This window comes from Erithacus rubecula (genome assembly GCF_903797595.1).
Source record: "Erithacus rubecula genome assembly, chromosome: 3".
Classification (NCBI taxonomy): Eukaryota; Metazoa; Chordata; class Aves; order Passeriformes; family Muscicapidae; genus Erithacus; species Erithacus rubecula.
In genome coordinates this window covers 21244031-21267254 of record NC_136689.1, presented here as the reverse complement: position 1 = coordinate 21267254, position 23224 = coordinate 21244031, and the positions used below count along the sequence as shown (strand labels likewise).

General features: G+C 35.8%; 1 protein-coding gene across 1 annotated transcript in view; it reads right to left on the bottom strand.

The window, feature by feature from the left end:
* Window positions 1–5353: 5353 nt before the first annotated feature.
* ZNF804B (zinc finger protein 804B) overlaps window positions 5354–23224 on the bottom strand; it is a 219843-nt gene continuing 201972 nt past the window's right edge. The window contains exons 3-4 of the mRNA XM_079302814.1: window positions 11637–11767; window positions 5354–9088 (exon numbers count right to left, since the gene is read on the bottom strand). Coding sequence (XP_079158940.1) covers window positions 5401–9088; window positions 11637–11767 — 3819 coding nt within the window. The 3' untranslated portion in view covers window positions 5354–5400. The remainder of the gene's footprint in view (window positions 9089–11636; window positions 11768–23224) is intronic.

Here is a 23224-nt window from a genome sequence, read left to right as displayed (position 1 = left end):
TGGTACCTTCTGTGTTTTCTGTTAAAGAAAATAATGTGTTCATTGAAGAATAGTAAAAAGTATGTTAACGTTACCACTTGCTTTTATATACAAGCAACATGTTGACTTACAGCTCATCCTGGTGGTCCTGAGGGCACTGAGAGTATTTTCACAACCTGAAATATTAATGAGTTAATTCTCCTTAGCCCTAGGGCAAAGAAATATTCAGGCACATCACAACAGTATGCCCCAAACTCAGCATGGCAGCAGAGCAGCTCTCTGACGTGCAATTTCCGGTTATTCCCACACACATTGTGCCTAGTGTCTAGAAAGAGAAAGGTAATGGGCTGCATTCACTGTGATTCTTTAGATTTCTGTATAAAACACATATTAAGATGCTTACTTTGCATAATAAGGTTATATACTTCCTTCTCACCAGGGAAGTAGAGCATAGGGTGCAGGAGGGCTTTTGCTGACGTTATAGTTAGCTTTGCCAAGAATAGGAAGGTGTGGACAACTTTATTTATTCACTTATTATATCCCAGCCAAAGTAAGGTGGGTGATTTGGTTTTGGTTTTGGTTTTGGTTTTGGTTTTTCTCTGCTTGTACCAAGATTTGCTTAGCAACAAACAGGTGGGATCTGATCTCAACTGGAAGCCTTCTAGATTTAATAGTAATTTCATAGATATTAATTTGCAGGGGATTTCCTTCAGACACACACACTTTTAATATGTTTGTCTAATTATGAATTTTGGTTTTATTATGAAATAGCTAGAAGGAAAAACACAATTGAATGGAATTAGATACACTGTGTCAATTTTGTCTCTGTGGATTTGCCATGGTTCCAAGATTTTATAGAATGCCCGAGTCATGACATGTCACTGCATGGTGGATTAATTTGGTCCCAGAGATTGGCCAAGGTATTTCCAGCTGCACAGATAGGCTGGACAGAATAACCTCTGTCACATTTTACCTCAAAAAATAAAAAGAGTTTTACTTGCTACAGACATGCTGACACATGTTTTTTACCTTCCTTCAGTCTTTCTTCAGTGCTCAGCTGGAGACATGACACTTTTGAAACTATCCACTGATGGGTATAAGTAGCCTTACAAATAGTACAATAACAGTTCTGGGACCACTGATGCTGGGTAACTATATGACCAAAAGTCTTGTGCCAGAAAATAATACAAATGAAAGGTAGATGGAAAGGGATGCAATAAACCAACTGGAATAATACAAGGTAATAGGGAAAACATGGGATGAAGTGATACTTATCATGGCTGTTTGAAGATTTAAAGAATGATTAAAGAGTGAATAAATGACACATTTGTAGATCCTACTGTTAGATTCTTTACCAAAAGACCTGCTATACAATTATTTGGACACCCTGACAGATGAGTTGTACATGTAATTCTAATAAACTGATCAGTGCATAAAAATACTCAGGAAGATATTGATTCATTAAAAGTTCTTGGAAAAACCACATAGATAGAATAATTTTTGTAAGGAATATTTATTTTCAGTTCCATTTAAACAACCCACTTTTGTAACACATACTAAAATTTTTAGGAAACATTCTAAGAAACTTCAGGATTATAACCACAGGAATGAATTTAACGTATTTCAGTTCTGGAGATTAAAATACAGAATATATTTCTGCATTTTATTAGGTTGCTGCCTTTTGGTATACTTTACATTAAAAATACATGACTGACACTCTTTATACCAGTAAGCCTTTTTATTGAAAAAAAATATTATTGCATTAAACTACATTCCCAGGGATTCCTTGAATAAGCTAAAAAAAAAGTCGCATTGCATGTACAATAGTGCAATTCACTTAGCTACTGTATAATATAAAACACTTTATACAGAGAATACAAAACAAAATTACTAGTTTACATATTATACTAGCCAGAGTATTATCCAGTTTTAAATATAAACTTGACAGTTTTAAAATCAACTTGATCAAATGGCATTTTTATGCAAATCTGCACAACAAATATATGTGTTGAATGTATTCCAGAAGTGCATCAGATTAAAAAAAAGTTTCCCAAACAACAACAACAACAAAAATTTATCATGGTGTAACTCAGGATTTTTTTTAATTGGAATTTTAAGGTGTGGATGATGTCTTTCCTTGGATTATGTATCAAAAATACATAATCAAGCTAAAATAGATTATGAACTCGGTGTGTGTATATATCACTGCCATAATGACACTGCAACTCTTTTAAAAACCTGTTTAAATAAACCCAAAATTTAGCACGGCTCCATACATCAGGCTCAATAATGCTTTTATTAATTATAATTATATATATTTAAAGTACATTACTGATGGAAAAATGTGGCAGCAATTAGAGCAAAGATAATTTCAGCTGTGTCAATAGCTTTATTACATTTATCCAAGAAAATCCCTTCTGTGCATTAAGAATGGTATTGGACGTTGCCTTTGTTTGGAAATCAGTGATTATTGGTTTTCTGTTGTGCTCTTCCTGTTCTTAATCTCTTTTTTTTCCTCCCCATTAAAACATCATAAAGCTCTAATTTCCATTGTTCCAAGAATTAAATTTAATCTTCATTGTCAATTTATTTGCCTTAGCCTGTTGGTATGTACAATGGTGCTTGGAAATTCTATCATTTCATTTCTTCTAGAATCCCATTGTATGGTGCATACCTTAAGGGAAACAAATACATGTAGTTTCTATAAATGATCTATGTAGTAGGGGATGGTTAAGTTTGATTTGTTCAGTTTTCTTGCCACAGAAATTTCTACAGTATTAACATTGTCTGGTGTAAATGGAATACAAAATATGTATGCACACAAGGATGAGATTAGCCCATCATTCCTTCAGTTGCATATTTTTCTTTTGGTGTTATCTACTCAGGATAGAAATGAACTCTCATACAGAACAAGGACAGCTGGGTTTACTTCAATAGAAATGAAACTGGACCCAAAAATTTAAAAGCTTCTCGGGCTGGAAATGTATTTTTTATGCTGGCGTTATCCCTGGACTGCTGGTGATGGCCATGCAACCCAGTCAGCTCCTTCTAGGGCACAGCTTGACCTGCTACTTTAGTTGCCCAATTCAGAATGTTTCTACATAGTTATGACTAATGGTTCCAAGTGGTCCACTGAGTGAGTGATCTCCATCCAAGCAAGCAATGACTTTTAGAGATGTTAAGCCAGAATAACTGAAATATGTTTGGTTCTCAGAAAATAAAGTATTGGAAGTACTGAAACTATATGTAAATTCAGATCTTATTTTGAGCAAATTTTCAGCCAAAATTGAAAGGAAGAATTGTTAAATTCTGGAAACATTTAGTTCTACATTTTTCCCAAATAAAATTTTTGATTTCCTCAACTGTAAAGCAATAATTTTAATTAAATAATTATTCTATAATTTAAATGAGAATAATTATAATTTATATGCTACTTGCATACAGATAAGTAACACTAAAATGGCATGAATCTATTTTGTTAATAAGACTAAAAAATAAGTTGGGAGTCAAACCAAAATATGTTTGAGGATGCTAGTGCCACCAACCTTTTTCAACACTGAAATGTTTTGCTTCTGCATAGTCTCCATAATATTTTTTCTGATTTTTTTTTTCCAAAAAATCAGTCAAACCATCAAATATTTAATGCTACTCTGAAAAGAAAAACCTAGCAATCACAACTTGTAAAGTGATTGGAAAAGTTTGGCATATTATCAGTTTATGCTGAAGAAGCTCCAGAAAGACAGAAACTAAAACAATTCTATTTTATTGCAATGGATCAATGTATTTTGATTAAAATGAAGAAAATTGGTCCTGTTGTATTTTAAAGACTTATTTGCAATTAGATTTTTCATCTTCTTCAGGTAGATAAATACAATGGAATAGAATTCCTCCAAAACTTTTTCAATATGGTCTATATTGATTCTGAGAGATGCATTCTGTGCATTACCTTAATTGCAAATGAATTGAAATAATTTCAAGTGGTTTTAATCCAAACAAACAGGTACTGTCTGTTGAATACCTCATTGTCCAATTTTATTGGGAAGCATGCCTGCAGTCTAACCATAATTATGAACTAATTTCATGCTAAATATTCTGTTTTCAGTTAGAAACATTATAAAAATGTCAAACTATGCCATTCAAAGAGGTGCTGAAGCCTTCACCTTTTTCCAGACACACAATTATTATGAACAATTTCAGCCACACATTACTCTGAAGGTTGGATACATGCATTCAAACGTTGTGGATTTGTAATTTCAATTTACTTGTTGAGAGTTTGGAAAGCCATGCAAGAATCTTGACATGTTTGTTTAGATTCAATGTAATTTTAAATACTGAGTACTTGAACAAGTTTTTCTCTGACTCTGAACCTGTAGACCCAGTTTTTGATCAGAATGCTACTTCTGCATCTTTATGAATATCAGCATGACTTTATAGGACCAGCCAATTGTTTCTGGTTTTTTTTTTTTTTTTTTTTTTTTTTTGTGAAAGGGATGAAAATATTTACATATTCTTTGGGAAAGATTCTTCCACGCATCAGAGCTCAGTTTGGTAGGAAAAACATTGCAGTTTTGGCCAAGGACCTCTGATGTTCAAAGCCAGCACTGGCTGATTGGCAATTCTGTGCTGCTTTGGCTCACCCTGACTTACCCTGTGACACAGCCAGACACAGGCAGCGACAAAGAACTTGGCTTCTCAGTGAGCCTTCTTGGATGCTTGGCTCAGGGAGAAGAGAGGCATCCTGCTTCTGCCAGCACAGAGCTCCCTGTGCTAAGGGAATGTTTGTTATGTACCCATGGCCCGACTGCAGTCCCTTTACACTGTCCAAGCAACAGGGATGAAATCACTAAAGTTTCTTCAAGATGTTGTGATCCTCATCTTCCTTATCACCCCTCCCTCCCAGCCTCCCCAGTTTACTTTGGAAGGAGAGAGCCCCAGGGTCTGCTGCTGGTCCCAGGCACCTTATTTTTTGCTCAGTCTAAAATACCTTAACCAAACCCAGCACCATTTCATATACAAACTCAGAAATTCAAATCTTTGAGGTGTGGCAAGACTGCTCAACCTTAAATTGTGCTACTTTAAATCCCTCATCAGTGCCAATACCGATACCATTTTGTCTGGCTGCTGTGGTCCCTTTCCTACTGACAGTCATAGACTTTACTTCATGCTATTCTTTTAAAACATTAGAATGTCACTGGCCACCCATCCTTCTTGTGACAGTATCATGAGAGGCTTTATAGCAGCTTTTCCTCAGTGATACAAGAATAAAATCAACATTCATATGCTGTCAGCCAGATTGAGGACTTCAAAATCATTGCTGTTGTGCTCTCAGCTACACAGCAGATTTCCCTTCAGATGGGATTGAACGTTGAATGTTTAATTCTATTTAAATTTTGGGTTGGAGCCATGATGAAATAATTTGGGCTAATTTAAGTAGCTGGAAACACTGAAAACTTCTTTTGCTGTAGGTAACTGTTGGGTCTGGATAGAACAAGAATAGTGATGGGGTTCTTGTCCTTGGAATAAGGGATGAACTAAGTGATTTGGGTGTATAGCAGAAGGTGTGGCTGTGTTCAGGTGGGGTGTAAATAAGGCTGGGATATATGCAGCGTGTGGCAGTGCAGGGAAAGCGAGCGGGGAAGGGTGGAGGGGAGTGGTAGAAACCAAGTGCAGTGGGTGTCCTGTCAGCAATGCAGGATGGGTGGGAATAAGGGCTGGTGCTAATGGGGAAAGTGCTATGGGGCCAAAATGGGCCTGAGAGAGGGGGTGCAGGGGTGCCAGGGAGAGGTGGCTGCCGTGGGGGTGCACAGATGCAGAGACAGCAAAGCGCTGCAGCAGCGTGTGGTGGATGGTGGTGACTGTAGCCTGCTGCTGAGCAGGGAGGGCAGCAACTGCTGGTGTTGCAGAGAAGGCAGCTGGTCCTGGGGCAGGCAAAACTTTCAGATGTTTCGCCAGAAGTTGTTTCTGCATGTGCTGCTGGGCTTGCAGCTGCAGCAGCCTGTATTTGTCTACTTCTTCTGGTGTAAATGTGATAGGCTGCTGTGTTAAAGGAGGGGAGAGGGGTTTACTGTACACTTCTAGGTCGTTTAGTGTGTCACCATACTTCTGCATAGCATTGTCACAAAAAGAGTCTGAACTGCCTTCTGCCCGGTTCAAGTCCATGTTTACATCATGTAGTTCTTCTTTGGTCTCTGTTGAATTAGCAACAGAATATCTATTAGAGGGAAAAGCACCAGGGAAATCATTTGGTACTGGATCACAGCTTTGTATAAAGGGCTGCATTTCACTAATGAAGAGATTGGTTTGTTCCTTTATTGCTGTGTTCCTTTTTATGCTTGGGCTCTGATAGCCTGTTTCAATTTGAATTATGTCTTTAAGAACACAATGATCATAATCAGTTCCAGGTGAAAGAACAACATTGGTTATCTCTGATGCTTCCCAGTTGTTTTTCTTCACACTGTTTTCCAATGAACTGATTTCATTATGTCCCATGTCATTTTTACCTATGCTTAGCACTTTCTCTGGCAAAGGTAACATTGCAATGTCATCTACTGATGATGAAAACTGAAGAGCAAAGTGACTTTGCGAGAGATCCTTTAATTCTGCTGCACTACTGATTGAAAATCTCTCTGAATCATGCATTTGTTCCTGGGTTTTCTTAGATTGCACTCTTTCTAAAAGCAACTTGGCTGTCATTGACTTTCTTTTTCCCCATATGTCTTTTGCCATGTTTTTGGATGAGCAGGTGGCAAATATTTTAGACTTACTATTCATATTCAGAGAGTTGGAATGTGCAGTTTCAGCTTTTCCTGGTTCAGTGTTAGAACCTTTCTCAGCAGCCTCTTTTGTTTTATTGTCACTGTTGTCAGTCTGTTTTGAGAAGGATCCTCCACTGCCGCCTCTTGATATTCTGCTGCTCAATGATCTTTCACTGCTTCTTGAATCACTGGTTGAACCACTTTTGGATTTGTGGTAGCTTCTACTCCTACTATGCACTTTGCCAAAATGCTGACATCTACATTTGCTGTGTTTAGACCTGTCTCTGATTTGCAAAACTTTATGTCTTGAACATCTTCTATATTTAATTGTGCCACTCTGAATGCAGTTTTTAGTTCTGTGACTTCTACCATGACAAAGATAATCCTCGTCTGTATCATCTGAAGTGAAAATACACTTGTGCTTTTTGTGTTTACATTTGTGCCTTTCATCTGTCTTGCTTTTTCTTTTACAACAACAAAGCAAATTATTTCTTCTGTGATTGTTTGATGTGGGACTTGTGTAGCTCATGTAGCTACTTGTACTGCTAACTGAAGTGTCAGAATAGCTGGAATGTCTGCTAGACAAGGACTTTTGAGGAGATGGGAATCTCCAGCATCTTGTATAACTTCCACATCCTTCACTATCTGAGCACCTGCTGTTTGAACCGGAATTACAACTAAGGAAACTTCCACTAGAGTCTTTTCCACTGTCACTTATGTCACTGCTGCAGCTGACCACATCTTGAAGGGATCTGGAGTCACTTTGGTTCTCATATTTTTCTTCAGAATCAAGTAAATGACATTTTGCAGATCCAGACTTTTTAATCCTAGACATAAAAGCAGAAAAGGAAATGCTTTCATTTCTAATGTTCTGAGTTTTTCTTTCACACCCATGGAAATGATTCCTTAAAGGTCTTCTCAGTGTTGCTGTATAAAGACTTTTTTCTGTTACATAATCCTTTTGTGAGACATCAAGGTAAGCAGGCACTTTGGGTATATTTTCATTCAAATAATCTGCAACATATTTTTGACCGTTTTCATTCATTTCTTTCCCTACATCTGACTCAGCTTTTTGCTTGGCCTTTCTTGGGTTTAGGGAACCTTTCATCTTCTTTGGTTTCAACAACTGATTATCTTGTTCATTTGACATTTGCTTGTGTTTTATTAAACCTGAGGGTTCATATTCATCTGCAGTCTTATTTTCAGAGAGCTCTTTACAGCTTGCTTTGTTTGTTCTATGCTGTTTACCCTCCCTGTGATTTAAAGAGAGTCTGAAGTCAAAATATAGTGGATTACAGCCATATGAAATATGGGGCTCAGTTTTTGTAAACAAAAGTAATTCTGTGGGCCACTGCAGAGCAGTGGTGCCATCTTTGCTCACTACATGGAGGAAAGGCAATGCCTGGGGATTGACTTCTTTAACCACCTTCTCCTTTGCAAATGTTTCCAAATTTCCACCTGTGGTTTCTGTAATCTTCAAAGGTCTTTCTCTTTTTATCACTCCAGAGCTGTCATTAATGTTGCTTGAACAGGTCAGCTCAGGAGCTGGCTGTCGTGGGAGCTCAGATAACTGGTCTGGCAGGTGGGCATTGCTCTGCTTGCGGGTGTTCAGCTGTGTACAAAAATTGCTAGCATGGCATGAAGATGAAATGGGAGTTTCTAAGAATTGTTCAGATTCATTCATTTTGCTCTCTTGCTCTGTTTCTTTCAGTGAAGCAGAAAAATTCAAATTTGAAAGTGGTATTTTGACTTTAGAAAATGAAGGATTAGCTCTGAAGTTTTCTTCTGATTCCCTATCACTACATTTATCATTTTCCTTTAGTATTTTAGGTTTTGCAGCTACGTGACTTGATGCACTGTTATCCAAGTCCATTTGGTCTTGTGTAATAGGTGACTCTTTATTCAAACTTGCTTTCAGTTGTTCCTCCAAAAGTGTGACAGAATGACAGCCCTCAATTGTTTGCTTTCTTTTATGGTTGGGGGACTCACTACAATCATTTCCTTCCTCAGAGTTCTCACTGAAGACTGATGCTGAAGACTCAAGCCTCAAAGGGACCTTTTTGGAGAATGAAAAGGACACTCCTGCCCTTTGAGAGATATTGTTTCTATCTGGGAACATTCGTGAGATGTGATTTCCAAGAGCGTGGTGTCTTTCAGCTGGGGGATGGTGCCTGCTTATAATAAGTTGCTGTTTTTCTAGGATGCTTTTTGAGAAACCTTGTCCTTCACTTGTGATGGTTCTTTGAGAACTTGCTGTGAACTTGCCACCCTTGTAGAGGAAGATGCCATCTGGGGATTGCTGCTTTTCCAGGACTAATCGGGGGGCTTTAAGCAATGGTCCACTCCCAGTGATGCTTTAAGGTAAAAAAATAAAGAAAAAAAGAAAGCTGTATTAAGTAACAAAGTTATGACAAAAATGCATTTGACAATATCTGTCTTGTGAAGGGAGGTGTCACTCAGTTTTTTACAAGGCAAAGCTAAGATTCAACAGGGTAAATGTGCAGTTTATCATCACTTTGGGCTTCTATATGGGCAAGATTGTATTTACACATAGAAAATTGCAAGTTTTAACGTCAGCACATGAATGTTCTTTTTCAGTTATGGCCATGCACAAGAAGAACAAATATTGGTTTTACTCTGAATTTATATTTAGAGGAACTTAATCTGTGGTAAGTCTTGGTTTTCTGAAAGGCCTCTGAAAAAGAAATTGTGCCATGTTCCAAAAGAGATGCTTCCATCTGGAGCATCTGCAAAATCAGAGTCAAGAAGTGGAAAATAAACATTCTGCTTGCTTAGGGAAGAATGTGTTTGTTTGACTTTTTTGAGAGTAGATTCTTATTCCACAATAAATTATTTCTAAAATATTCAACGATATATTAATACTAAAACTGTCAGCAAACATTGGTGGGGAAAAATTCACAACTTCACTGGTCTCATTATCAACCAAAGTCAATGATTTTACTTTGCCACATTTTCTGTGTTTTACTTCCATTAATTACATTATTTCTCTTTTCAAAATATCTCAGATTTTAAATGTGATTTCATTTTCTTGTCATAAAAAAAAAAAAAAGTTACATTTCTAGGACCTTAACCAAAATGGCAAACCACTGATTTCTTGAAACAGATAATTAACTGAGACTGAAATTACTGTTCCCATTTTCCATTAAAGATGTGACATTAAACATAAAAGTGTTTTTCCAAGATATATTTTAAACACACATGTCATTAGACTAATTATCTATATTTGCTATCAATGCAGTACTAGAGTACACTAACAAGAAAAAACTGGAGCAAGATTAAATAAACCGTTTGATAAAAAATATAAACGTTTTAATTAAATGTAAATAAATTAAAAAAGATCTACATGTAAGCTATTGGCAACAATATTTTCTAAATTCTACATAAATACATTGATATTCAACAATGGGAAAGGCAGAAAGACTCTTTGGAGTAGGGTTAACTCATAGTATGAGAATATGTGCACATTTCAGAGAGTATATCTGCATTTGCCAAAAATTCATCATAGGGAGATGCAAATTAACCCCTATTTGTACATTAAGAAAAAAATATCTCTTGGAGAAGGCATATAAAAAAATCATTTTTAGTCTTCTTGGAATAGCAATTTTTTTTTTTTTTCTGTGCACAAGATTAGCAAAAATTTTGTTGTCACATTGAATGAGGTTCCTGTAAGGAACTGTGTTGGAACCTGGGGAACAGTACTCAGGGATGGTAACAATTGTATGTGTGTAGACTTCTGCTTACCAAGGCAGATATTCTGTCTTTTCTCAGCAATTAGGAGCCACCAAACCGCTCCATCAAAATCCTGACACTCACCCTCCCCTGAGCCAATTAGTGATTGCAGGGAGGAGTAACAAGCTCCTTTTTTCCAGCTCCTTCTTTCCACACTCTGTGCAAAATATTATGCACTCCTGGCTCTTTCTAAAAGCAAAACTGCTCTTTCCCTCCCAGATTCGTTCTGGCTTTCCAATTATCACCAACATTATGGGTCTGTCTGAGGCTGCATCTTCAAGTGTGTGGGCATGAAGGAAGCTTCCGACAGGCAGTTACGTTTGTTTCAGCAGATTTGTATGAAAATGGAGTCGTAATCATAAAAGTGATATATTGGCACTAAACTGTTATATTTCAGCAGATTGCTCAAAAGAAATTACATAGGCCAAAAAGAGTTTATAATAAACTCTGAATGCTGTTATTTCCAGGGTACAGTAGTGTTCAGATGATTTTAAAAAACATCAGTTTATTTATCTTATTAACTCATTGTGGTATAGATTAATATAAACATTTGGTCTGATGGCAATCTATTCTACTGAAGCATTTGGTGTCATTAAACAAAGGAGATTTCTCAAAATCGAAGGTTTACTACTGTAATCTTTGTCCTCTATCTATTTTGATATCAGTCAATAGAGCTAACAGTATTAGGCCGATTTAATTCAGTTAATTTCTTGTTTTTCATTCAAATATTCCTACAGAGAAACTGAAGAATAATTTCAGTACCTTAAAAGTAGTAAAAATTCCCCACAAAGTGTTTATCCTCTCCCATTAACTTATGATCAAATGTTAAGACAGTCATAATAATCTCTTCAGATCAGTTTGGATAAGGTAAAATGGTGATATTATAAAAGTACCCTCAAAACACTGCATTTAGAAGACATGAGAAGAACTACAGGAGAGAAAATGAGTAACTTTCAAAAAGCATATAATTAAGTCGGGGTGTTCAATGAATGGTTTGCAGAGCAGGATCATTTGGTGTTAAAGACAGCTGGAAACAGGTTACAGTACGCACAATCTGTACATTATATTGTGTAGGAATGACAATATTATAATTTCTTCTGGAAGGAAGGAAAGAGGACCTTTTAAAAGCTCATACAACTTTTAAAAACTTGCCATTCTGATTGCTTCCGTAACTCTGCGAGCTGGTGGAGTCTCTTGAGTGCTTTTTCCTGTTTCTTCTCATCTTTCCATGACTTTGAAGCCACATTTCGAGCAAATTCCCTTTGTTTTAAATCTTTCAATCTCTGTGTGAAAGGAATATAAACAGAGGAGATTAGAGATGTACATAGCAAACACAGTTCCTCTTACTTAATTTATTCACTTTTCATGAAGTTAGTATGTAAATGGAGAGTAAAAGTACACTTAAAATACTATAATAGAGAGAAGAGATTGAAAATGTTAATCTTCCTTAAGGACACAACATAATTTGCTCTCTGCTATTTATCTGATAAATGCCTACATATGAATGATACCTTTTTTTGGTTTCTTATGAATACACAAATGTTCTGTTTTGTACAAACACAGACTCAAAACTAGAAGCCATTTAATGAGGTCAACATTTTCTTATTTTATTTATCCCGTTGAAATGTAATCCACAGGCATATACTGGAATAACTCTGAGCTCCTATATATAATGTATTTTATAGTTCTCTACTTGCATATGTATACACAGACATGTGGAGGCTTATCTGTTGCTTTTGTGCCTTTTTTAGGCTGTGCTATTTTCTCAAAGGAAAGAACCACTCTCTGAAATATTTAAACAGGAAAATCTTTTATAGTTATTTTTACAATTTTTTAATCTCCTTACTCATCTATAAATCAGGTACTTGCTATTGGAGAGAGCAACATTCTTTGCCATTATTACATTTCTTTATTGCTAATTTTGCAATTCTTATAACATAAGGAAAACTAAGGAGAAGACATAAGCTAGAAAGAGCCAACAGCATCCTCTGTAAAAACAATTGTCTCTGAGTTCACTGTGCTGTCTAGGAGTCAGCAAGTCACGTCTAACATTACAGCTCCCCAGTTCAGATCCATGTTTCCAGACTCCATGGTAAAAATGCCTTCCCCCTTCCCCACCTCTCCAGTTTTTTGGGAAAAAGTGTATAGAAGTTGGGAGGGAGCTCTGGTGTACTCAGCCAGATGCCCAAACTGCAAACTTTGAGGACTGGAACTGAAACTAAACTGCTGCTTTCCCTTTCCCCTTGGTCCAGACAGGGTTGTGCTCATGCTAATTCAAAGCTACTGTATCAACACCATGAAATGCTAAATTTTCTATGGAGCAGTTTTTGCAAAATAGATTTTTAGAAGAGTTTTGATATCACAGCCATTTTAAAACTGCTGGTCATCTTTGAGCATCTAGGCCTATTAGACTGTCCACCAGCACCTAAAGATGAACACCCCAATCATTGCCATCATCTCATGCTGTTGTTTCACCCCAGCAGGGCCAAAAGGCCAATATGAATCAGCAGGATAAATTGAAGGCTGACCAAGCATTGTAAAAGCAAGCACTGCTTTCAGGTGTGGGGAGCAGTCTAGCCATGGCACAGAGCTGTACACTGACCAACATGCACCTGCTTCTGAGAAACAGGGCTGGGAGCAGGGTCCTCAACTTGTAGAGGTCAAGAAAATTATAAATGCACGAGAGAATTGCTATCTGGAGAGAGGTCTAGCTTTTGCCAATAGATTACAACAAAGCAAATGGGTGAAAACCACCATCTGAAGAAATGACAGCTTCCTTTTTGTCCAGATAAGATAAAAGAATTCAGTTATTGGCAATGACATAATATGACAGAGAGGTGTGGAAAAACACTTGGTGGAAACAGGCCATACAAGGTCTGTGATTTAACATTTCATCAGAACAATCTACAGTTTGTCAAATCTGTATGTTTCTCTGTAAAGCTTTTATCAGGCCCAGCATCTAGTAGTTCATTGGACTGTGAAACAGGACAGCTGCAAAGTCCTCCTTAAAGTTCTCAGGCTTCAGCTTCTTGGACAGAAATGGTTGCTGCACCATGTTTAGCTCTTACCTGACCCTTCATGTACCCTCTCTCACTATCCACTTGTCCCTTGCCAGGGCAGTCACATAGCACTCCATTCCCTCAACCTCATTGTCTACAATTTATGGACAAATGGATGAATATGTAAGACAGTGCTACTTTTGGTTCAAGAAATAAGTTTTTCAAATCATATATTAAAGCCAAAGCTGAAAAAAGAAATCAGAGAATCTTCCCAGAAGAAATTCAAATGTTATGTCATCTAGGTAATATTTACATGAGTGTAGAGATATTTTAGCTGTAAAGATCCTATTCTCCACAGAAAAACATAGGTACTCTTGAGCCTTATTAACATGTCCAATGTGAAGAAAGGGCAGAGAAACACATTTAAAAAATGGCCTTTAGGGCAGCTTGCTATGTTTTAGCTGTCACCAGGAGCTGTTCAGCATCACACATAAAGCATTCATGAGGAAAAACAGAAACAGTTTCTACCTGTCAAGGAAACAAAGAACAGTGTGAAACCAAAAACTACGGAGTGCAGTACTGCAAAGCAATGCCATTTCATTTCTTTGACAGTTAGGATGATAATCAAAAAAGCAAATGGACCAACACTAAGAATAGGAGTTCCAGCAGTATTTTTTGCTCTCTAATGGCATGCAGCATGTGTCAGAGGAGTAGAGAAAAGAAAAATAAATGTAGGTAAGCATAGCAGACAACTCATCAACCAGAGCTGAAATCCAAGAAATCAAAATCTCTACAGTCTAAGGAGAGAAAGGGCTCTCCCTGCACATCCCCTCAGCAAAACAAAACAAAGCTGCACTGCCAGAGCTCTAGTTAGAAGTCATAATGAAATTTGTCAGCTGTGCTGGATAGATCATGGGACTGCCTGCTGAACCTGCAAAGCCCTGGTTTTCTTCACTAATAACCTCTGCCAGACTTCTGACAAGCACACAGATATTTTCTGCAGGTGGGGTACAAGAGCATGCAATTGAGCAGGTATCTGAATGACAGCCCCAAGCTTAGCAGACATGCTTGAAAATTAACACTGCTTTACACAGCAGTTGCATTTTTCACATAATTAGGCGCTTAACAGGGCATCCAAATACAGGCACGTGTAACAAAATATGATTTATTTAATAGCTTCTTTGTGTTCTATCCTTCACTGCTATAAACATTGTTGTCATGTAGTTATGTTTCATTTTTAGACTCATATTCTATTACTTCTAAGTTTTTTGTACACATATGTGTGTATCCATATCTAAAGTAAATAATCTCTTTTTTTTTTTTTTTTTGTAAGCACCTACAGAGAATACTAGAAAACTAAAAAAATGATGTTCATTGCCATGGAAAGATTTACTTGTAGAACTGGTCTGAGTCCCATTGTCTCTTCTGTCTAAGACTCAATCAAAAACTGCTGAATCTATGCTTTTCGTCCTGGAACTCTGATATGAATCACCAGGAGATTTAAATGAGTTAATGGAGCTGCATCTTCACTACATTTGCTAGACATCAAATAACAGCAGTCAAATACCTGGAATTAGCAATTTATTGTCATTCTTAATGACTGAGGGTTTGTGTTTTGTTCTTTTTAAAATTGTCACTTTATTTGGACCAATACTTGCTTTGCACTGACCTGTGAGCACCTGAATACTCACTGCTGGCTGCATTTGCAGCACTGAGTTTACTTTCTGTCCATAGTTATGATTCTGGTATCTATTCTTCCCTGTGCAGGTAAATGTTTACCTGGATTGCTATGCCTTCAGATGCCTTTCTTCACAACCACTGGGAAGAAATAAGCATTTTAGGGACCTAATCACCTGTTTTTAAAGCAACTGTCTAAAACAAGAGGGATAAAGTGAAATGTAAAAGTATCTCTTTCTTTTTGTGTAAAGAGATTATTAAGGGTGTCTATCCTAATTTCTACAGAGTGTTCCTTTATGAAGGAGACACTGCTGACCTCCCAGCTAAGATGCCTTTACACCAATGCACAGCATGGGCAGCAACCCAGAGGAGCTGGATCCCACTGCTCTGCTATAAAGTTGGGATCTAATTGCCATCAATGCATCATGGTGGGAGGAATCAAGGATTTAGTCAATATCCCACCTGAGAAGCTGCCCTTTGGGACAAGGGAGCAAAGCCAAGCTGGCAGATCTTTGGTGTAAGAGGACAGGAGAATGGCATGGCTACAGCAAATGAAGAGGCAAGAAGGAAATGGAAAGGTAGTGAAAGCAGGGACAGGTATCCTGGGAAGAGCACAGTGATGCTGCTCGGCTGTCAGAAAGGTCTGGGTGCAACTGGAGCTGATCTTGGCAAAGGATGAAAAAGAATAATAGAGAGAGCAGTAATTTCAGCCAAAAATATTAAGGTTAAAGAAGGCATACTGCCAAATAAAGAAAGCAAACAAGGGTGGTGAACTGGTAACAACAAATAAGAAATTTGAGCTACTCAGCAACTGTTTTGCCTCATTCTCAACTGGCAAGTGTCTCAATTTGAGGACCATTGGAGTATGGCCCTGGGAGACAGTACTGCTTCTGAGTATTCTGCCAGGGACTATGGCATTATATAGATTTTACAGGTTCTCTGTGTTAACTGATTCAGATTTTGTTGCAACTACACTGAGTAGCAAATCCTCTTCTTCAAACAGTGTAACTGCATGGAGGGAAATAGAAAGCATTTTTGAGAAAAAATAGCTTTTTATGTATTAGGCTAGAAAATGTCAATTTAGTAAAAAATAATTTTTTTTGCCCCCATTACATTTAGAATATTTTTTATTCTGGAATAGTATTCAAAATGCACCCCCCTAACTACAGGTATACCACATTAAGTGTATGTCTTCTGTTTTATTTAGAGAGCCTTGAACTAATGCAAGTGTTTGAGTGCCTAATTTGCTTTAAAGATTTTATTTCCACTCAGCAAAAAGGCTCTTTAATTAGTTCTGACCAAATTCACCATAGAAGAGTTAATAGAGGTAAAAATGAATGTTAATTTCAGTAATTATTCTCTTGCCTGTAACCTTAAAACTGCATTATTTGTAAAATGATTTCACACTGCAAATCATCAAATGAGAATGGTAGTCACTAGAGAACATAATTAAACCCCATATGTAAAGCTTACAGTGTTACCTTGCTAAGTGAAAGTGGGCAAACAGCAATGAAAGAATTTTTCTTTACTATGGTAAGTAAAATCCTAAAAATAAATTGGAAAATCTATTATAAACAGGAATTAACAATAAGAGATGAAGCTCAAAAACTAGCTGATAAATTTTCATTTGTTTTACCCATAAATAGCTGCAGAACTCTGTGAAGTGTGTGCATGTAAATTTTTTTTTTAGAGTATTTTATATTGTAGTCAGCTGTAACAGATCAATATTGATGGGGGAAGTAAATGAAAAGACAAAAAGAAAATATCCTGGTGTGATTGGATTAGGGATTGAGATGATAGCAAGAGGAAGGAAACTCAGTCCTCAGGTGTGTCCTAGAGAATCCATCTATCAGTGGATGAGATGGATCTAACCTGAGGATAAATTACAGATGGCCCTTTGGAGGGCTTGTTTTTTGTCATCAGAGAAACTCTTACTGTTTGACCAGATCTGCAAATATTCCTGCTAATTAAACTGATTTCATCTATTGCTGGATGAAAGCATCCAATTGTGGATGCTTCCCATTTTAAAAGATCCAATTATTTTTTCATAAGAATCCCCCAAATGAAGTTAAAGTGTGTTTGGAAGCTGTTTCCATAGGGAGGGGAACAGAACTTGCACTTTGTGCCAGCAACCCACTCCTGTTTCCATCAGTTTCTATCAGTTTCTATCACAAGAGCCTGAGCTATTGTCCACTCATGTTTCTATCAGTTCCAGCAAACATATTGTCATAGGCTCCACCAGGCTGGCTGCATACTGTGTACTTTGATTAGATGTATTTAGTGTCACTGTGGAATACAGAGCAGTTTATCCAGACAAATCAACACATTTGAAAGATAAAAACTTGGGGCAGGGTCTGTATCTTCCCTTCAACTTCATATATTACCTCACTTGTCAGGGTGTTTGGACCTTTCTTAGATCAAAATCACCATCATATATTTTGTTTCTTTTTCCTTCTCCTTTAAGCAGCTAAAAGAAAAGAAACTGGCATTACAGATCCTGTGCAAGACTTCCTCTTTTCAAAAATTTCGGTATTTATTGTAATCTTCTTTTTAAAATATTTAAGACTGCACATGTTTTTAAAGCTTGTCTCACCACTTTGTTTATCTTTGTTTTAACTGTAGCAGATAGCATTAAAAAAATCACCAACATTTTAATGAAAACAGTAAGAATTAAAATTATATTATTCTACAGATCACTTAAAAACCTGGCCTCAACCTTTCAATGTGGTCAAAACGCTTTCAGAGTACCAAAAATGACAGTAGAAATATCCATATATGGATTTTAAATAAAACTTGTCATAGACAGACCTCAGATTTCTTAAAAAACTTCATTTTAGAAATAAATAAATGGAGGCATAGAGAGATGGAGTGAATTCCAGAAAGAGCAGAGGGGAAACTGAATCAACATTTACAGGTATATATGTTTAATTATCACCTCTAACTCTTTGTACACTCATTAAAAAAAAAAAAAAAAGACGTGAATTAAACCTAATTTTGATTTATCTGTATAATAGTCTGATTCTTGATAATTCTGATAATGCTGAGGGGACAACAACAGATTATAAAGGATAATCCTCTTCCAAGTTATTGTGCCATGTTCATAGTTTACATGAAAAAGTTGACACAACCACTGACACAACCACACACTGCTTTGAAGTGCTCTACAAAAGAAGAAGTCCATCACCAAAAAGAGATATTTTAATAGGAACTTGAGATCATTGTAACCCTGCTTATAGTCAACAGTCACTGAACATTAGATGAAAAGTTACAGAGTGGGAAAACGTGTGTGAAGGATGTTGGAGGGATTTGAAGCAGAAGCCTCATCAAATATATGAAGGAAGTAAAAATATTGCTTTTCTAATAGCTATCTACAGTAAACATTTGAGATTGTGGCTTTTATTTTTTAATGTCTAAATCAAAATATTCTTTCTTTTGTATTTGCTTAAAGTAGACAGCTCTTCTGGATGTTAGGATGGTTAAAGGTAACCAGGAATCTAGCAACAATTCTATTAAAAAAATGTCTTCTCAAAGTAAAGGAGCTTTAATACATGACATTTTCTTGCAGTTTTGTTCAATCAGAAAAGACCACCAAGGAATTTTGTAATCATCTAATCAAAATTTCTCACTAACACAAGACAGGGGACATCCAGATAAATTGATGAATTTAAGTTACTTCGACAAGAGCTATTTTCTATAATCCATAATAAATTAAATGAATTACATTAAAATTCTTCAACATTTTATGGAGACCCACATCAGTCATGCCAGTATTTTCCCTGGCACTAATGTGAGAATGACAGATTTTCTTATTTATTCTTTTTAAATCCTACCATGGCATCATCTATCTTGATGTTTTTTTGTTCTAGTGCTCTGAGTCTCATTAAAAATAAAAATTAAGTATTTGGGGAGTTTATGTCCTGAACCAGTTGAGACAAAAATATCTATTTTTAGAATATGTTGTTTTAGGTCCTTCTTAAGTATTGATAGAGTGGTACTTCACAATCACCATAGACATCACGGATGTGGCTAAGGCATCTAGCTTTGTTCCAAGTATAGAACAGAAATCTCTATTGAATAGTCTTTTCTATATCATTGCTAACAAGTAAATAATTTCAGTTTGGACCAGAAGATACTTCATGTTCTCAATACATTTTCAGAAACTTTCTTGCCCTCACCTCTAATGACTACAGATTTTTCTTTTGCCCTTTTTACTTCCTCCATCACTTCTTTTCCAATTTCTACACTTGTGATTTATAGTATTTACCATCCATTCTTCCTTTCTCTCCTTTATTATAAATTTAAGACAGAGAGAATTGACTTTCCTTCTAAATGAGATTAGCTGTTTATAACCTATTTGGTCTTTTTCTGTTCTGGGATTTGGGTTCTTAAACCATCTGCCAAGTTCTCTTTGAAATTTCTTTATTCACTCTCACATTCTTCTGTTTGATTTTCTCCTCCTGGCTCATTTTACAAGCTTATGCACCTTTATTAAACTAAGTTCCTGAAAGAAGTGTATGTTACAGTTTGTTATTTGTACAGATATATGCAAATATTTTATTTGCATTCGCTAAATACAATTGTTCTCTTTTATTTCCTGTATGTCTGTGTTGATCAACAGAATGCTAATAACATGCAGACTAAAGATCAGCTTTAATGATTATGTTTAGTATTTTTAGAGATCCATAATATGGATGAAGTGTATTTGTGCTATTCTTGTCATAAGGGAGGCTCACAGAGGCAGCACATTCAGATGGAAGATGTGTTAATTTTAATTTCTTCATACATGGGATTGGATTAGAAATTTATGTTCCAGTTGCTGTTTTGGTTTGTTTGGTTTTTTTTTTTTTGTGTGTTTTTTAAAAATTTTTGTTTGTTTGTTTTTTGTTTGTTTTGTTTTGTTTTGTTTTTTAGGTTTTCTTGTTGGTTGTTTTCTTCTGGTTTGTTTTTTTTCTGGTTTGTTTTTTTCAGGGATAATAATTCAAGAGCCTGGTTTAGCCTTTGATTATCGAAGACAATCTTCTGAGCACACATCTCTGTGCATTGTACTGATTTTTATAAGGGTTATTTTCATTATATTTTATAGTTTATTTAATTATTTTCCAAATTTTGCTTCACATTATTATTGTGTGTTCTCTCCTTTGATGTTAGTGTCTTTTCTTCCCTCTACTTGGCTTATTCTCTCTCTTCCCAGTTAAACAGCATTTCCTTCTGAAATAACAAGAGCAATAAAGTGCTTCTTAAGAAAATTCAGTGAATCATGGAAAAAGAAGACCAAACCATGAAGAGTGAATGCCCTTATTTTCCAGTTTATAAAGGCCAAGATATTTTGGTCCTATCTACCTCCCTTTTTATCGCCATGTGTTTTAAATATTACTTATTTGCAACTTGTGATTTATAGTTTGTCCCTTTGAACTTATTGGTGTGTAACATGTCACTGAGCTGAAACTTGACACACTTCAATTGTGATGCTTTAATTTAAAATTTTTAACAGCATTCTAGAAACTGCTCCCTGAAAAAAGAGTAGAAATGAACACTATATACTTTTATAAAAGCAATCCTATACTACTTTTCTTACCCACTTACATGTTCTGGAGTTGTGGGAGGTAACATTTAATGTTATCCTCTTAGCCATGCTCCAGATGATGTCTGTTTGTATTCACTCTTACATCTAATGATGCTGTGAACACACTTAGACATGTGTTTCATGTAGACATGAGCATGTTTAATAGTCTGAAGATGATACATCACTCACTGTTTCTGAAATATTATGTCACTTTTCAAATTATTTCCTGTCACTTGACACAAAGAACTTGTTAAGCAAACTTTACTACTCCCTCCCATGAAATTTTCATTCCTGTAAAATTTAAAGTTGCTCTTTTATTTATACCATGGTTTCTTATCCCAGTAATCCATACTTTTCTACACCCCTGAATTTTAATTCTTTCTGTCAGAAAAAAAAGAGAAATACTGTGAGTATATGTAGTGAAATATAAAAGAAGCCTCTTAATATATGCACCAATGCAGATACTATATGGTGATAGTGGTTTCACATTATTTAGACAAGGTGAGTTAAAACAATACTGGAAACTATTCTGGAGACATAGGAGAAGTATGGCAGCTGGGTTAAATGTTATAATTTTATAATTTCTGAAAAAAATTGATTGTCTAAACCACATATTATGAGTTTAGCTTTTAGAGAGACCTTCTGCAACAATAAAAAGAATTGTATAAGAAAAAAAGGTTTCGTTTCCCTGAAATAACAAAATTTCTATAACAATTTTTGTATACTTCTGATGCACTCCAAATCTAGATGGGTAAGGGTATGACTTGATTTTTGACATGTTTACTGTTCCATTTTCTTATTATTTTCAAACTTAAAGCCAGAATCTTAATTATTCTTTTTTTCCCTTTTTTTTTTTTTTTTTTTTTTTTTTATATCTAAGAAAATGGACATTATGGTGTGCTAAATTTCAAAATGGGAACCAAATCAGAATCTGACACAGGTTATTGAGAGCCAAGATTATGTCAATGAATTGAATGTTTGGTGTAAGTCAGACTCAAATGATATTAAAGTAACAGGGAACTCAGAAAAGATGATCATTATGAGCTGATGAGAAGAATTAATGTTGCTTTGAAGCAAAGATGGGATTAATCTGAATATTCTTGATTGCTTTTGAAAGGTAGAAATTGCACTGTACCTTTTGGCACTATTTTTGGATGCAGGTATTGGTAACTATCACAGACCCACAGAATATTCTGAGGCAGATGATTGGGTCCAGCTGCTGTCCCTGCACAGGACACCCCAAGGCTCACATGGTGAGCTGAGCATTGGCCAAACACTTCTGGAACTCTCAGGCTTTGTGCTGTGACCACCTGCCTGGGGAGACTATGTTCCTTAATAAACTGCATTGGTTCACCCCAAACAGATATTACTTTACCCTATAGTTTCTCAATTATTTATGATTTGATATTCACACCATCTGGGCTAAGATGGGAGGTTCAGGGCAGGTTCAGAACACAAACCATACAAGTTGTTTTTCTTCTGCCAGATATGATTTAATTTTTTTATATTCAACCCTGTTGAATAACACAGATCCTAAGTGGAAAGTGTAAATGCACATCAATTGAATGTGACTTTTCAACATAAGTATTTAGGTGTCTCTTTGAAGGAAGCAGTATTTGGAATCCAACAACATGCTGAGAGCTGAAAACAAGCCAAGAAATGCTAACTATAAGCATAATGTATGTCACAGGGTTCCAGGGAGTGTCTGTCAATTCCTCTATAATAACACACTTGTTAAAAGAACTGCTGCTGTGCAGAAAACCTTGATATCTGGGATTTCTTTACTTTTTAGTCTCAGTGAGAGAGTAAAATTCTGAATATTGATATAAAAAATGACAATATCAAGTGGTTTGATGTTAATTCATCTAAAGATCACTGCAGCATAAAGTCTTAAATTGCAATTTTCATAATTTCTGTATCTCAAGAATGAAAAACAAAAGGTGTGGTTGTGTTATAATTAATATTATGAAAGTATTATTACATACCTTAAAAAAAATTTTGAAACTTATTTTTCTAAAGTAACACTGCTGAAGCAAAATATGACAATCTTTATGAACCATTTCATATTGATTGAAATTAAATCATGTAAAACTCTGTACGAAATATGATCTTATCACATTCTTGAGTAACCATTCCACTCTAAAAACATTTCCTGAAAAATTACTGTTCAGGTTTGTTTGGTCTGGTTTGGTTTCTTTTCAACAAATATATATTTTTTACTGTCCTATCACCTGTATTAGTATGTTTCTTTGATATTCACATGCATGTCACCTACATTTCTTTATTTATTCCCTTGAAATTTAATCTAAGAATTTGCTTAAAGAACCCTTGTTTTTTTAATGGCTTCTGATGAATTAAATATAAAATATAATATAAAATTGTAAAAAAATGTGAAATGATAATCAGTCTGGGTACCTTATTTATTTTTTCCTTAGAGATATATTAAAACATGTTAATTAATGCATTTAACTACGAAAGGATTAAAAATTACTAATCTCAAC